We start from the raw sequence: 18372 nt of genomic DNA, 5'->3' as shown, positions 1-18372 counted from the left end.
CTAGATGATACCAAAAGCTTCATCTCTGGTTCTCACTCTTTCTCTCACCTCCATCTTGTCACTGATTTTTGTTCCATTCCTGAGGGGCTGAGGATGTTTCACAAATATAATTTTAGGTTCGTTTTTAAGGTTGGTTGAAAATGTTCCTAATGTGAAAAGAGCTGTTGTAAACTGTCATGTATTCTTCCTGGTCATTGATTTTGGTATTTGTGTTTTCACCCTTGACACTGCAATACTGTGAAAGAAGTATCTTTAGACACTGAATAGTGTCCTTGAAGTGGGTAGATTCTCTCACCAGAGGAAGGAGATCAGAGTAATGCAGGCCTAGAGACACCGCCCAGATGGTCCCTTGGTGAGAATCAGAAAAAGGCACCCAGATGCAATCCTTTAGGTGCAGGGCTGGGCAAATGGAGTGCAGGTTAGATTTCAGCCCCTCTCTGCCCCTAAGTCTAGATGTCCCATGCCCTCTACAGGACTTGACCACTTCCTTCTCTCATGTCCCCACAACCTCCTAACTCATCCTCTTCCTTTAGGCTCTCATTCTCCTCGTCACTGATCCTGCATATTTTTGATTAACCTTAAAACAATGTCTTTTACCATGTTACTCATCTGCTCAAAACACCTTTATCAGCTTACCTCTACCAACCTAAGTGAATTCAGATTCCTTCAGTTAGCATTTTAAAGCTTCTTCACAGCCCTGGCCTGTTGGTGGCAGCGTCATCTCCTAACTGAAGGGTTGCAGGTTTGACTCCCGGTTAGGGCACGTTCCTAGGTTGAGGTCCAATCCCTGGTGGTGCATAGAATTTGTTTCACATCAGTGTTTTTGGGGTTTTTTGTGCTTTTTTTTTTCTCTCTCTCTCCCTTCCTCTTTCCCTTCTTCTCTAAAAGCAATGAAAAAAAAATGTCCTCGTGAGGATAAAAAAAGTAAAACTTTTCACAACGTTTCGTATCTCCTTTACAGTCTTCTCACCACAATCTTTGTGTTCCAAATAACCTAGAATATGTACTTAACTCTGGGACGTATTGAGCAAAAACAATAACAAGAACTTATGGACACAGGCAACAGTGTGGTGATTGCAGGAGGCAGGATGGGGAGGGGGGAGGGGGGAGAAAATATAAGGGGGAGAAAGGGTAATGGAAAAAATACAATAATAAAAAAAAAAAAACTATAATAACCCAGAGTACTTGCTATTCCCAACCACATTTTACATATTCCCCAAAGTCTTATATGCCATGTCATTACCATCTGTATTTATATATTGATGTTTATTTGCCTAAGTCTGTTTCCCAACCTAGATAATAAGCTCCACATAGTATGTTGACTTTAGTACATAAAGCATTAATTAGAACAATTATGCTAACATTTACAAACCAGTATTATTTTAATCTGAACCAATGTTTAGGCTAACCTTGAAAAGAGCTGGCAGATGTCAACAATGGCCTCACATAGCTCGAAATAACACTACCCTCAGTATTTACTCCCGCACAGGACACATGTTAATAAGGCCTTTCTTTGGGTCTTATTATTATTATAGTTGCTGATAGTTTTACTGTATTACACTTTCTAATCACAAGTAACTGCTGCTTTTCCTCCTCATTTTTCTTCTTTTTCTTTATCTTTCTCTTGTTTTTGTCCCTGTTCTCCTCCCTCTTTTTTTAAGTTTTCACTATTTGATTATAGCCAATGGAATGGTTCTCATGCTTCACTGAGAAATTTAACTGCCAATTCTCTTCTAAACTACACAATCTGATGGCCCATTTCTGGCCAAAATTAAGTCCCTGTCCAGGAGAGAGAATATATGATCACTTTGATCCTATCCTTACAAATGCCTTTGGCTCCTGTATGAGACAACTACAGTATTGAAAGGACGTTTCACTAGACTTCGAATTCAACAATGTGGATTGGAGTTCTGCTTCTGTCACTAATTTTCTAGTAATCTTGATTATGACGCAACTTTTCTGAGCCTTTCTTCATAGGCAAAATGAGGTTAAATGTGCTAGTCAATTAGGGATGAATAACAGGGTTACTAAGCATTTAGGGTCCAAATGAAATTAGTATTCTTGGTCAGCACAATCCAGTGAATTTTCTTCAGCAATGCTTTGCTTCCTAGCTAAAAACTGTAAAGCACTGTATCAGTTTCAAGTACCATTGATATTAGATGCCCTTGCCTCCCTATCTTCCTGCAACTTCCTCTGTATCAATTTCCAGTCCCAGCTCAGTCCTACATGTTTTTTTTTTCCATTCTTAATGCTCAGACTGTCTTAAACAACCTAGTATCCTTCACTATATTTAATTTATAATGCCTCACAAATAGTTTATTTATTTGTATTTGTTTAAAAATGGCAAATACACCAGAAAATACAAAGTGTAGCTTCATGGTCTATTAAAAAAAATCACTTTGCTACTCTAAGTACAGGATAATAAATATTCATTATATCATTTTTAGTAACAATAGGACAGAAGCACTTTATTCAGGGAGATGTTTCTTTTCCTACTGTCATCTGAATTGAGGCCACTAAAAACTCATGACCAGATTATTGGGATAGGTACCTAAGAGGTTTCTATAGCTTCCCATCTCTCCCCTTCAAAGAGGTTCTCCATATCACAGCCAGATCATTCATTTATTCATTCATGAAACACTTATAGAGGGTTTATTATGTGCTAAGTACAAAGCATAGACTAATCTGGGCAAAGATGTGAAAAAAATAGGTTATATTCAGTGTTATAATGCTATATAGATGTCTAGCAATTTTTACTGTTGGTTCCCCACTGCCCATATTGTTCATTCAACTAACTTTAAATTCCTTAACCTGGCATATAAGATTATCCATAATTTGGCCTTTAAAAGACCTTCTAATCTTTATTTACCACTTTTATTATAACCAGATTTATTTTTAACAGTGCCATGAAAATGATTTGTAATTTCAGCTTTGGGGTTTTTGCTGAAGTTGTTCAACCCAATTAAAACTTCCTCCCTAGGCCTTTGGCCTATTTGAATCTTACTTATTCTCCAAGAGCTAGATGAAATGAGATTATACAGTACAGTTCTTCCTCTCATAATTTCTACTCAAAGTGATCATTCTTCTAATTTCCAAAATAATTACTGCTTCTTCAATTCACTTGACAATCCTCTGAAACTATTGCTTTTTAAAATTATTCTAGTTTTTTACTGTTATTTGACTTTTAATGTTTCATCTTATCTCACTAACTATATGTTAAGCTACCAGAGGTGAGATTGTTTCTTGTTTAATGGTGTTTTGGAAAAGGTCTAGCAATCACTAGGGTCATAAAATAAATGAGGATAACAAAATATTTAGATATTAAAGAGATTGGGAAAGAAGACACATATAAATGAAGAGATATATTAATGAAGACTCAATTATAAAGATATTAGTTGCCTCCAAATTAATCTATAAATTTATTGTAATTCCAAGGAAAATCCCTGCAGGACAGAGGATAAATTATAGTGAAGAAATAGCCTGAATTAGAAAATGAGATACTCACTCTGATAAGTTTATAGTTAGTTGGGCAGTCTGACATTATGCACACATATAAAAATATGTGTACAACTTTTTTATGAATAATATGAAGGTGTAGAAGACTGAGACAAGTAAGGAAAAATACTAAGGATCTAATTTAGATTAGGGACAGGGAATCAGACAATTCTATGAAATGACTGCACAAAATGTTTTTGTTTCCTATAATGCAAACGGCTAAACCTTCCAGATCCCTAGGGGCGTGCAGCTGCTGCGGCGGCGAGATCTTGGTGCCCCACTGTCCAGTCAGCGGCTGGTGCGACTCTGCCTGACTTTGGAGGGGACCGCCGACTGTATTCTACATCATTGTGGGGTGAGAAGAGTTTTCATTACTTGAACTTGCCGGTTTTTTCCTGGTATATTGCTAGCATTTTTCTGCCAGATCCTATGCAGTAGCCTGATTTTGAGTTTTCTTTCTCCCCGTGCCAGCGAGCCTACAAGTTCACGGAGGCGGATCCTTGGATGGCTAGCTGCCGAGCCATTTCACTTGGCCACAGTGTACCTTCTCTGGCCGGGTGGCAGGTGGGTTGGAAGCATGGGAACTGGCGACGGTGCCCGGCGCTCCCGTGCCCTAGGTGGCTGTCCGCCTCGCGCTAGCGCTCGGCGCGCGTTCTGGCTTGGCTGCGCCTGGCGCGCGCTGCCGCCCCGCGCTCGTTCTCATCCCTTCTCGCGCTCCCGGCAGCACCGACAGCGCGCGTCGCCTCACACGAGCCCGCCGGCCGTCCTGTGCCGGTCGGCCTTCGCGCGCACCGGGCCGCCCCAGGCAGCCAGCCTCAGGCCCGTGGCTTTGCTCGCCCCGCCTCCCTACCCCCGCCCCGGCGCCGCAGCTGGGCGCTTGCGCGGGGCGCGGGGCGCGTGGCCGCGGCCGGGGTCTCCGCCGCAGTCGGTGCCGCCGCGGCCGCCGCCGCCTCAGTCAATCAGTCAGTCCCCAGCAATGGCGGAAGGAGGTGAGCGAGAGGAGCTGCTCTCCCCGCCGCCTGTCTCTCCGGCCAAGCGCCTGTGCTCGTGGCCCAGCCCGCGGGCTCACCACCCTCGCGGTTCGCCCGGAGCGGCCAGTGGCGGGGTGGGGGGCGTCGGCGGTAGCTGCCTGCCCCCCGGGGCCCGCCCCCACCTGCAGCCCGAGTCCTTGCTGGACTGCGCCGCCAAGACGGTGGCGGAAAAGTGGGCATACGAGCGGGTGGAGGAGCGCTTCGAGAGGATCCCAGAGCCCGTGCAGCGCCGCATCGTCTACTGGTCCTTCCCGCGGAATGAGCGGGAGATCTGCATGTACTCCAGCTTCCAGTACCGGGGCGGCCTCGGCGCCAGCTCGGCTGGCTGCGCCGCAGGGGCTTCGCCGACCGAGGAGGGGCTGCCGCCACCCCCAGGGGCCGCAGCTCCGGCGGGCTCCGCCCCCGGGGCTGCCGCGGCGGGGGCGTCTCCCGGGCAGGGCGCTGAGGCCGGAGCAGCGGGCGAGGGGCTGCCGTTCCGCCGGGGCATCCGTCTGCTGGACAGCGGCTCCGTGGACAACGTGCTGCAAGTCGGTAGGTGCTCTCCCGGCTGTTCTCTGGTCCCTGGCCTCTTCCGCAGGTGCCTTGTCTCTGCCCCAGCCCTGGGGCGAGACCCCAGCTTTCTGCCCAGCTCCTGTTCCCCTGCTCAAGGACAGAAGACCCACAAAAACTTTTCTCAACATTTCATTCAGGTCCTCTGCTCTTGCCCCTCACTCGCCCTCTAACCCTGTTTCATTTTGTTTGAAGAGTGAATAGGTCTCTTTTTCCCCCCTCTTTATTCTAAACCCACACCGAAGACAAAAAGGATTGGGAGGAATGCATTTTTGGATGTACTAATTTCTGGAATGCGTTTTTCTCATTTAAGTTTTGAGACGAGAGAATTGTTAGTGAATCCGGAGCAAGCGATCTTAATAGGGAATGTATGAGGGACAGGCTGTCAAAGACAATCTGTATATAGTCTTAGCAGATTGAAGCTGGGTATAATTTTAAAATGGGGAGAAATCAACAGAATGAATTTCAGGCAATTTAAATTTTCTGCTTTAGTATTTTTTTCTCCTGGACCAAGCGATATTTGGGAATCTAGACTGCAGCTTAACAATAACCGAAGATGGCAATGTGACAGCTTCGCTTCTCCACACCCTCACCCAAGGAAAGAAAGCTACACAATCTGGAGTGGGGGTGGGGTCTTGTCTTTCTTGTCACGCTGGGGTAAATAAAAAGCTGGTCACGTTGGGTTTTTCAAATGCTTATTATTTAAGAAGTCTTCGTATTTGCTTTTTGTTGCTGGGAAAATGAAAGATGATTTCTTTTTCTTTTACTCCTCCGGAGCTTCTAGTCAGTTTGTTACACTTATTAAATATACAAATACAGTAGTTCCGATTTGTGGAATGGTTAGGGGGAAAGGGAAAAAAATGACATTGTTTAACATTGACTTGCTATGTGGAAAGCTAAAGCACTGGTGATTTTTTCTGTTGGATTATAGCATTTTGGACGTACACATTATCTTTATGCACTTTATTGTACATTATAAGCTCATATTTGTGGAGAAATTGATTTCTGAAAGAGTTGGAGAGGGGTTGATTTTAGAATTAAGCACAGGAACACACACACTCACACTCTAAACATCTAGCTCTCTTCTACCCAGGTAAAACTAACATTTTTTTTTTCTTTTGAAGAATAGTACATTGTGGTGCTTGATATAAAGTAATTTCTGGTTATCAAGAATCCTGTGTTTCTTTTTAAAACAAAAGTAAACCACAGTTTGTTTTGCAAATGTAAGTTTATCTAAATTCATCCTGTGTCAGAATACAGTGACAGTGGATTGAGGAAGTTTTAATTGAAAAAAGCTAGTCCTTTATGTATTTGTGTGTATTTTTGAATAATCAGATAATTAAGATGTACAGCTTTAACACTGAAATACTGAAAGCATGAATATAGGAATTTATTAGTCTGTAAACTATTCTTTGTATAAGCTTAGATCACTTAACTTTGATATTCTAGTTTAAAATATTTTAAATTAAAAAGTGTCGATTTAAGTGATTGTTTTATATATAGTAAGAGATGGATTTGAAAGAATTTTCAAACTTGAGGGGGCAAATGAGGGAGAGGAAAAGTTTTAAAGGGGTATATATTTTGAAAGTGACTATAACATCAAGTTTCAAATGAAATCAGATTTTGCAGGTGATCCAGCTCATGTTTAAATCAAATATTTTTCTTTCATAATATGATAGCTTACTTATTGGGGGTGATGAGTTTTTGTATTATAGTTTCGAGTACTGGAGAAAAGACACATAAGATTCTTACTTTGGATTTCATAGATGAAGGTAGGTAGGAGAATGAATTAATCGCTTTTAGGTATGTAATGCTATTTGAGAACAGTGAATTGTATAATCTTTCTTCTTCTGTCCTTAATTTATGCTAACGAGTGTGGAAGAAAAGGATATGCCATTCTGTTTCATTATGAGTTCTGTAACTGGCATGAACCACTTTTTAATATGTAAAATTAGAGGCTCATCCCTCATCTCTTAAACTTAAAATGTATGTGACGTAATCTAGAAGATGGGTTTTATAAAAATATTGCCAAAAGATGAGTGAGAAAGTAATTTAGAAAGCAGGATAGTTATCTTCCTCAGTTTATAACTTAACTTGAAACTCAATAAAATTTACATATTACCTTACTATTTCTAAGCCATAGTTATAACCTCAGAATTGGGAAGTTAATGAAGGCCGATTCTTTAGGAAGGAAGGGAAGGTAGGGTATTTCTATAACAGCGTTCTTTTAAAGAAAAAGATTCCTCAGGGGATCTAAATGAAGAAAACAAAAAGACCTTAAAATTAAAATAAATACATTTAAAAAATAAAGAAAATGGCACAACAGAAAAAAGTCTGAAGGAAAACAAATTAGACAACAACAAAAACTTGTACAAAAAGTAGGCGTATTAAATTCAGTAACTTCTGATTTTCATATGGACTCTGGTAATGGGAAATCATGGAATGCTGAGAAGCAGGTACTCTGTAGAAAACATTAGATTTTGAATCAGAACTAAAACTTTCCCAGCCTGATGTAAACAAATGGGATAACTATAGGTTGTTAAAAGCTCAAAGGATGCATTTCTTTTACATAACAGTGTTGAATCAGAAGTATTGTTCCTTTTAAAAGGGGGAAATTGTAAATTAGTCTTTTCATGAACATCTGTAGGTTGAGAATAGACTTAAGAGTCTGATCTCTCAGTATTATGAAGGTAATAGAGTTCAGATGCTTTAAGCATCTGCATTTTTAACCTGTTTAAGAAGCCAAATAGCAGTAGTATAAACCTTGGGAAAATACTTATTCAGGAGTCTGCCTATGGTGTAAGAGTGGAACAACTCTTAATTTAGTAATAGTTTTAAAATGTGGACCCTTTTTTGCTATCCATCATATTTTAAATTAATATCTTTTGTTTGATAAAACTTAAAAGGAGATTTGTGCCTTTTGAAGGAGATCTGGATTGATTGAGGGAAAAGAAGCATTAACAGTTTTTCCCTAAATGCAGAAATATTTATATATTTAGATGTTTTTAAATGGGGTAAAGGCATGCAGAGGCTTTCTGTGCTGGTATATCCTAACTATATAAATATTTATCTAGAAGTTTTCATAAATTCTGACAGTTGACTTCAACAAAACCTTAGACTATTTTTAGTCCATGCATTTTCTAATAATCATGTAACTTGTCATTGGATAATCTTCTCTACCTTATGTGAAAAAAGTGTAGTTACAAAGTCAATTATAATAAAAAGGTCCATTTCAGGAAGTTATCTATAGCTTAAACATCAAGAAGTAAGTTTATAATTATGAGCACTGTCTAATATCAATAAATGTCTGAATTTTTTCTGTGGTACAATTTTTGTGAAATGCAGCAGTAACAAATATTACAGTTGTTGAATTATATACATATAATTTGTTTTGATCTATATTATTTGGGAGAACAAAAGATATCCTCACCTAGAAAGCTTTCTAGCAAGTGTTTTACTTAGACTAGATATAAAATCATAATAAAACTTCATGTGGTGAAGAATTATTTAATTTATATGTAAGATATTCCAACACAGGAGACAGTGGCATACCTTTAAGGGGTAAGTGGTAACATTTATTTGGGTAGAAACTTACCAAGTTTAAAAATCACTTTGCCATTTTTTTTCTTTTTTTCTTTCTTAGCAATGAGTGCTCTACTTCTCCCTCCCCACCAACCACATCACATGCAGTCTTCAATCAGCGTTGGCTGCATAGTGAATATTAAGAATGGACATCTCAGTGTAATATAACTAAAAAAGAAAAGAAAGAGAAGCTTGGGTTTTTAGTATGAATGTGGTGTTAGGAGATATGGAGAAAACTCCAATCTTGGGATATAATGAACTCATAGCATTAAGTAGTATGAGTGTTACAACATGTTTGTACCTTTTATGTTGGCCATCTATTTGGTGGGAAGAATGATAACTTACTAGTGTTTTCAAATGAAAGCTTTAGGTGAATTCTTATGAAGGTGACTTTCTCAAGATAGAGCTTTAGCTTTTAAAGATAATGAGTAAACTAAAGGTAGTGGATTTTATTTTAGAGGTTATCTCTACTTTGGGAATTTTAAAATGTTATTGAAGTATGAGTACAGAGTCTAAATTTTGAAGTGAAAGGGATGGAAATTTATGCCTATGTGAAACAATTTCTTTTCTCTTGTTAAAGCTATTAAAAATCAAGATATTTATTCTCTGTGTCCTATTATGGTGATGATTCTATGAATATATACACATGTGTTAAAATGTATCTCCAAAGTAAAGTTTACTGTATTAAACTTTAGAAAATAATTTTTAAAAATCAAGACATTAACATCTTGGTAAAATAACATACAAGAGAGATACTGGAAATGCTGTTATTAGTTTTCCGTGGCTGCTGTAACCAGGTGCCACGTTCTGGGTGGCAAATTTATGTTCTCACAACCTGGAGGCTAGAAGGCTGAAATCAAGATTTCTTCAGGGCTTTGCTATTTCTGAAATCTATTGGGAATTCTTCCATGCCTCTTCCTAAGTGTCTGGTGGTTAGCCAGCAGGCATTGGCATTCCTTGGCATGCAGCTGCGTAACTCCAATCTTTGCCTTCTTTGTCATACGGCATTCTTCCTGTGTGTCTCTGCCTTCACATGCCATTTTATAAGGACAGCAGTCATATGGATTAGGGGCCCATCCTACTCCAGCATGACCTCATTTTAACTAATTACATGTGCTATGACCCTATTTCCAAATAAGGTCACGGTCAGCATACCATTTTTGAGGGGGGTACAAGTCAAGTCTACAGTGTATCACACTTGTTTTTTTGTTACATAACAGAGTTTCATGTGAATTTTAATGTTTTTACATTGGGTGTAGCTTAAATTTAGAAATCACATTTATTTAACTAAGTAAGCATTATTTCAATTTAATTGATTCATTTTGCATGATTATTTAGTATTTTTAATACCTGTGGAATGTTTGACAAATAAGTGGTTATTTAAAGGTTAAACCTGTCATTATTCTGGTTTATATTATTTTTAAAAAGTGATGACTGTGCAATCCAGCACTCATACATGATGAACAGATTACTGTGGAATTTTCTTCGTGCATACCATTTATAACTCATCTTTAGAAATAGGTAACCCTGAAAATATATGAACTGTCTTACCCAGTTTCTAACCCCCAAGTTATATGGCTTAGAATTAATTTGATAATTGATATAGACTACACTACAATCCATTCCAGATTACTTTTATGTGAATTTTCTGCCTGTGGTTTATTTATTGGCTCTTTCCTAATATAGGCAGCATGCTTCTTGGCCACTTTTAGCTTATCATCAAGGTGGTATGTCAAGAAAATCAACTCATTTTAATATTAGTGTTATCATTATATACCAAATTACCCTGCTACTCTTACTAATTATATACAGCTAACGGATTAATTTTTGGTTCTCACTATTGAGAAAAATTTATCTCCCCCTTATGTATATTGTGATATACCCTAAGTTTGGGCTCAATAAATGTTTATTGGATAAATGAGTAAATTGTTACATATGTTTTTTAGGCCTGGCCAGGTGGCTCAGTTGATTGGAGAGTCCTCCCATAAACCAAAAGGTTGTGGGTTTGATTTTCCATCAGGGCACATGCCTGGGTTACAGGTTCGATCCCCGGTCAGGGTGTGTATGGGAGGCAACTAATGAATGTTTCTTTCTCACATTTATGTGTCTCTTTCTCTCAAACCAATAAACATATCCTCGGGTGAGGATTAAAAAAACTGAAAAAATTGTTATATAACTTTTAAAATATTTATATCGTATCTTTTCATTGACTTATATGTAACTGGAGCCTAGGAGATATACAGGCATATTGTAATTTCTGGATGTTTCTGATTTTTCAAACATTACATAGATTTAAAAATACCCTTGAAGCTTATTTATTATTAACTGGTTCTTGATACATTCATTGAACATTTAGTTACTTGTATAGTGTAAGGCTTAGTAAATAATTGATTACCTGTTTTGGGTGGAATTCATTCCAAAATAGTTATATTTTCCTACCCTCGAATGCAAATGCAGATTGGACACTAAACTTTTTTGAATGATGGAAATGTTCTATATCATGATTATGGTAGTGGTTTTATAACTGTATTCGTTTGTCAAAACTTACTGAATTGTACATGTAAAATTGGTAAATTTTTTTGAATATAAGTTATACTTAAAAAATTTGATTTTAAAGGAAAGAATAGTGGGTTCCAATCTTGGTTTCACATTAAAGTCACCTGGGGAGATTTTTAAAAAGACCAGCCCAGGTTTTACCCCAAATTAAGAATCTGTTAAGAACAGAACTGAATTTAGGAATTTTAAAAAAGCTTCAAGGTAGTTTTATGTGCATCCAAGTTTGAGAAACATTGCTTTAGAAAAATGATCACCTTTATTAGTGTTATCAACATTTTAAAACTTACTGTAGGCAATCAAAGCATTATGTAATATTTATTATACAAATACTATAGATCATGTCATGCCAACTTTCTTTTCTACTTCAGTCTATTCTCTTATTTATCTTTAGGTTTATTAATGAATCTCAGGAAAATTATTCTTTTACCACTTAAATAATGTTTGTGTTTTGGAAGGGTCTTACGCAAAAGTACATAAATTCTTTGTCATTGTCACTATCAAAAGACACTTGTATAAATGTGATGCCAACATATTTTCTTTATCTTTTTCCACTCATTCATTCATTTGTAAACTTAAGTTTAATATTTTTAATGTCCTGTGCAAATTAGGACATAATTTCTATATTTAAGGAGTACACACTTTAGTATGGGATACAAATATAAAATAGCACTTAATACCATGTTTTGTAATAATAGACATAGTTACTATGTAGGAAGCAATTAACTGGAGAAATGGCAACAGTTGGATATATTGCTCTATTTTAATATAATTCCAATGATAAATATTAAAATTATGTCTAATATTTAAGAAGATTGAAAACACTATTACTGACAAGTTAGATTAACTCTTCATAAAGTTCCTTCTGTTTTGACATTGCTGTGTCCTGTAATACTAGATATTAGTTGATTCAAAGGAGTAATATTGGCAGGTAGGAAGATGACAAATACAATACCAGATATTAATCCTTTTTTCTTAGGGTAAATTTTTACATATTTCTGTCTTTAGATTAGCTATGTTATCTTTATAATTCTTTTTAAAAATTATTCTTTTAGATACAAATAAATGATAAGAGCTAATGAGCAAAATAAATTTTCGTCTGTTTATTCTTTATCTTGTGGCCTATAAGCAATAAGAAAATGTTATTTTGTCTTTGAAAGCCCTGGAGATAATTATATATTTTTTCCCTAATCATTCATGATTTTATTGAATGGAAGCCTGCAGCATTAATACATTCAGGAAAAGCAACCATTCTGTGGATTTCTTTTTTTGTTTATGCTATTACAGTCCCAATTTTCCCCCTTTGTCCCCCTCCATCTAGTCCCCCCCTCCCATTCCCTCAGGCAATCCTCACATCATTGTCCATGTAAATGGGTCATACATATATGTTCTTTGGCTACTCTGATTTGCTATGCTGTACTTTACATCCCCATGACTATTTCTTTTTTTAAAGGGGGGCGGAATTGCTGGAGGGAAGGAGGGTACTGGGCAGAGGGGAGCACAGGGAAAAGAAATTGGGACAACTGTAACAGCATAGTGAATTAAATATACTTTAAAAATTTTTTAAGGAAAAAAGAATTAAATGTGAAAAGAGAAAATATAACACTTATAGAAGAAAATAATAAGATAACATCTTTATAACATCGGGGAAGGGAAGAATTTATTAGGCTACAGTACCCCCCTTCCTTCCAGCAATCCCACCCTTCCTTAGTTCATGTCCATGGGTCATGCATATAAGTTCTTTGGCTTCACTCTTTTCTATATTATTCTTAACTTCCCCCTGTCTATTTTGTCACTACCAATTATGCTTAATCCCTGTACCATCTCCCCCTTTCTCCCCCTTCCCCCTCCCAGCTGATAACCCTCCAAATGAGAGTACCTATGATTCTGTTCCTATTCTGGTTGTTTGCTTAGTGTGTGTGTGTGGGGGGGTTGTTTTGTTTTTTTTTAGGTTCTGTTGATAGTGATGAGTTTGTTGTCATTTTATTCATGACCATTCTGTAACTACTAATTTGTACTTATTAATCTCTTCACCTTATTCACTCATTACCCTGAACCCCTCCCATTTGGCAACTATCAAAATATTCTCTGTGTCTATAATTCTGTTTCTGTTCTGCTTGTTTATTTTGTTTTTTTAGATTCACTTGTTGGCAGATATGTATTTATTGCCCTTTTATTGTTGATATTTTTGATCTTCTTCTTAAAGAAGACCGTTGAACAGTTCATATAGTACCTCTGATGTCTTTTAATCTGCTGCTCTGGCACTGGAGCTCGGAGAGAGTGAGACCAAGTAAATTTGTGCATGGGCCGTTTAAGAGGAACTGACTGGAATTCTAGCAGTTTCTGTCTTCTACAGTCTCAATCCCTCCTGGTTTTTACAGCCCGAAGTTATGGAGACTTACCTTCCTGGCACTGGACCCCGGGGCTGGGCAGCCTGGTGTGGGACTGAGACCCCTTGCTCCTGAGATATCCCTCCCAATTTTTATCCACCGCACGTGGGTGTGGGACCAGCCTGTTCCATGTCTTCGACCCTCCTATCAGTTGATATGGTTTCTTTTAATTCCGTAGTTGTAGGCTTCAGCTCAATTTCTGACGGTTTTGAGTGATGGTTGTTCTTTAGTTTAGGTATAATTTTGATGTGGTTGTGTGAGGAGGTGAGCTGTGTTTACCGATGCTGCCATTCTGAGTGGAAGTCCAACCTGTTTTTATTTTGCTTAGATGTATCAGCACCTGCCAAACTGACATGACTGGCAAGCATCATTAACATACCTTGATGTTAGCAATATAAAAATCCTTCTCCATGTTATGGTTCCCTGTGGTGAAAAATAATCTTGTTAATCTTTTCTCTTACTCAATATCATATTATTGTACTTTGTATGTATGTACCATTTATATTATTACTAATATAATGTAGTATAATATAATCACATACATGCAGGGACTGTGCAGCAGGTAGTCTCAGATTTCTGGCTCCTCACTATGTCTCAGTTTTGAGGATAAATTAATGTAAAGTATTTAGGGCAGTGCCTAGCACTTATTAGGTACTACGTAAACATTTTCTATTATTATACCAAAATTGTTATGTACATTAGTCCCTTGCTATATCGCGGTTCACTTATCGCGGCCTCACTGTATCGCAAGATCTTTTTAAATATTATATTTAATTATTTATCACGGATTTTTCACTATATCGCAGGATTTTGCGGTACTGTATACGTATGCTGTTAAAGTTACGTAGGTTTAACAGTGTAGAATAAATGTAAGGTTCCTACTTCGCGGGGGGATCTGGAACGTAACACCCGCGATAAGTGAGGGAATGCTGTATTTGTTACCTTCTTCAGCCTTCTCCCCTTCTCTGAAGCCTTTTCAGTGTGACTTGTGCTTTCACTTGCTATATTAAAATCAATCTCTTAAAAGGTCACCAGTGACCTCATAATTGCCAAACACAGTATCCATTTCCCAATCTTCATCCTTCATATCCTTTGTATGAATTTTCTGTAGTCTACTGCACCTTCCTTTTAAAATGCTTCTTCCTAAGTTTTTGTTTTACTTCACCATTCTGGTTTTCTTTCTACCTTCCTCCTTTATTCTCTTACTCCACAAAAGTGGGATGTACCTTCTTGCACAAGCTTTCTTATTTAGCAGTTTCCCTTATTTCTATAGCTTCAATTGCTATTTTATGAGTATAAGACATAATCATATAATGTAGTGGCTTAAAGTTTATTTAAAGCAATTCTGTTCATTTTCAGATGAAATCTAAATGGTATTCCAGTTTTTGCAGTTGAAAAATTTGAGCTGTTTGGGAGTTGGCATGGGGTCCAGGACTCTTATCAGGTGGGCCATCTTTTTCCCTTTGAATCTCTGATACACTTCCAAATAATCTTATATTGGGATTTGGAATCAGGAGATCTGCCTTAATTTCTTATCTGTATAAGTGTCAGGATTTTTGTGAGATTCTAAATAAACTAATATAATGTAAAATTACTTCATAAGTGTCACCATGCAGATAATATGATTGTTAAGTCTGTATCCTTGTTTCTTCCAGATCAGCCTGTATATTTACCTGCTAGATATTTCTAAATGGATACCTTATTAGTCACTCAAAATCAACATCTGATAAGAGATTAATGTCCAGAATATATAAAGAACTCTTACAAATCAACAACAAAAAAGATGTGATTTAAAAATTGGCAAAGGACTTAAATAAATACTTATACAAAGAAAATATGCAAGTGGACAATAAGCAGATGCAAAGATGAAAATATTGCTTATCATTAGGGAAATGAAACTTAAAACCACAAAGTGACACCACGTCATACCCATTAATTAGGATGGCTATTATTAAAAAGAAAGAAAATAACAATTGTTAGTGAAGACACTGAGAAATTGGAACCCTAGTGCATCATTGGTAGATATAGAAAATAGTGCTGCTGGTGTGAAAATGATATGGCAGTTCTTACAAAAAAATTAAACATAAAATTACCTATGATCCAGAAATTTCATTTCTCAGCATATAACTAAAACAACTGAAAGTGGGAACTCGAACAGTTATTCGTACATCCATTTTTATAACAGCACTAGTCACAACAGCCAAAAGGTGGAAGCAGCTCAAGTGTCCATTGACAGATAAACAAAATTTGATATATACATACAATGGAATATTATTCAGCCTTAAGAAGGAAGGGACTCCTGATATATGCTACAACGTGGATGAACCTTGAAGATGTTATGTTAAGTGAAATAAGCCGGACACAAAAGGGCAAAAATTATATTATTCCATTTATATGAGCTACCTAGAATAGACAAACTTATGGAGAAAGTAAAATAGAGGTTACCAGGGCCTGAGGAGAGAGGGAAATTGAAAGTTATTATTTAATAGGTACACAGAGTTTTATATGGATTAATGAAAAAGGTCTGGAGGTGAATAGTGGTGATGGTCACACAGCATTGTGAATATACTTAATGTATAGATAGTATAGAACTCTATGCTTACAAATGGTTAAATGGTAAATCTTATATATTATTTTGTCACAATAAAAAAAATTTTTTTTAAAGCTACATGTGATATGATTCCATTTATGTGAAATGTCCAGAATAGGCAAATCCTAGAGACAAAAAGTAGATTAGTGGTTTATGTGGGCTGGGGTAGGGGACATAATTGCTAATGGGTATGAGGTTTTCTTTTGGGATGATGAAAATTTCTAAAATTAGTGATGTTGCACGAATCAGTAAATATACTAAATACCACTGAATTGTACACTCTAAAAGGCTGAATTTTATGAGATGTGAATTATATCACAATAAAGCTGGTATTAAAAAAGCAAACATTCCAAAATGAAAAAAAGAAGACCTTCAAAGATGTTCTGTTTCTTGGGAATTATGTCTAAATTCCTAAGGCTTATTTTTGGAAACCTGGGTTCAAATTCCAGTTCTGTCACTTTCTAGCCGTGTAACGGGATGGCAAGTTATTTAACTTCTCTGTGCCTCAGTTTCTCCATCAGTAAAATGGAGACACAATACCATCTCAAAATGTATCTATAATAGTTTAATGAGATTATGTATTCAAAATAAGCTTGGAATTTCTTACACATTGTAGGGGTACTATGACTATTCTCTTTCTTTTCTCCTTCCCTGCCTCTTAACAGTCTATACATTTATTATTAAAAGTGCCATTTCACAGCCCTGGCTGCTGTGGCTCAGTGGATTGAGTGTCGGCCTGCGAGCCCAGTGTCGCTGGTTCGATTCCCAGCTAGGGCACATTACCAGGTTGCACGTCAGGTCCCCAGCTGGGGGCGCAAGTGAGAGGCAACCACACAGTGATGTTTCTCTCCCTCTCTTTCTCCTTTCCCCTCTCTCTAAAAATAAAATAAGTGAACAAACAAATAACTAAATAAATAAATAAATAAAAGTGCCATTTCCTAACTACTTAGTTGAAATTAAAATTTTTCTTTCCACTTTAGCCCTATACAATATTCCGTAATTGTTTATTGAGTACCTATTATGTGCTAGGCTCTGGTCTAGCCACTGAAAAGGTGAGTAAGGCAAAGATCCTGCTTTCATGGAACTTACATTTTAGTAAGGGGGGGACAGGCAGTACTTCCCACTTTCAGCATGTGTTACAGGTACTATCTTCCCTTCCAGTCTGAAAACGCTTCCAGGGCAAGGACTGTATCCTACAATATATTCAGCATCCAGCGTAGTATCTAGTAGGTTTCATAATGGGCTTTTGAGACCATTATCTTGTCCTCTTCTATGGCTTTCATAATAGTGATTCACAGCACTGGCTGTTTATACTTAATTCAAGTCCCTTGAGGAGCTTCGGTAAAATACAGATACTGGGGTTCCACTCTTGGAAATTCTAGTTAACTATGATTGGAATGGGGCTTGGGACTCTGTATTAAATTTTTTTTTTCAATTACACTAAGAATCTGTATTTTTGACAATGTCTCCAGGTTTAAATGTTTGGGAACCACTCACTGCTCCATAGCATTTAAGCACAGTGATTTATATAGAAATGTGCTTGATAAATGTTGGTTGAATTGATTTAATTATACACTAGTTTGTTCCAAACCAGATTTGGAACTTGTGGGTCAAATTGAATTAAATGGAAAGAATGGATTCAGGAAAGAGTTATATGAAAAAGTCATTAAGCTCAGTAGTCCTGCAATTTGCTGATAATAGAAAAATCTCTAATATCTATCCTTAGTTGTTTTACAATGCTAGTTCTTAATGTAGTTTATTCAAAATAATTCTCTACATTTTATTAGGTACATAGTTTTTGAAAAAGCATTGTAAAACTCTGACAGGATTTAATCTTTGTGAAGGGAAAGGGGAAATGGGTAGGACCAAGAAGACATTTAGTTTAATCTCTATTGTTTGAATTACTTTATGGTGAGAACCTATTTATGTATTTCTATATAATAATGTAATTAAAATAAGTTAATGTGCTATATTCATCTGCATTTTTTTGGTTAGCATCATTTTTGCCTTTTAAGTTAACATGAGTTAGAGAGATATAAACCTGATTTAGGTCAAGGGTTCTTAACCTGGCATCAGTAAGTGGCTTTCAGGGATCCATGAACTCCTGAAATTATTTTCAGAGTTTACAAAAACACATGGACATTTCTGAGGGAAGACAGTCCATACCTGTTATTTGATACTC

General features: G+C 37.1%; 1 protein-coding gene across 1 annotated transcript in view; it reads left to right on the top strand.

The window, feature by feature from the left end:
* Positions 1-4471: 4471 nt before the first annotated feature.
* The window catches only part of ZSWIM5 (zinc finger SWIM-type containing 5), a 103914-nt gene continuing 90013 nt past the window's right edge, over positions 4472-18372 (top strand). The window contains exon 1 of the mRNA XM_090271602.1: positions 4472-5057. Within this exon, the coding sequence (XP_090127728.1) occupies positions 4472-5057 (586 nt within the window). The remainder of the gene's footprint in view (positions 5058-18372) is intronic.

Source organism: Furipterus horrens, unplaced genomic scaffold (genome assembly GCF_987537825.1).
Source record: "Furipterus horrens unplaced genomic scaffold, mFurHor1.1.pri manual_scaffold_3, whole genome shotgun sequence".
Lineage (NCBI taxonomy): Eukaryota > Metazoa > Chordata > Mammalia > Chiroptera > Furipteridae > Furipterus > Furipterus horrens.
Note: the sequence above shows the minus strand (reverse complement) of the source record. Positions and strands in the feature narration are given on the sequence as shown.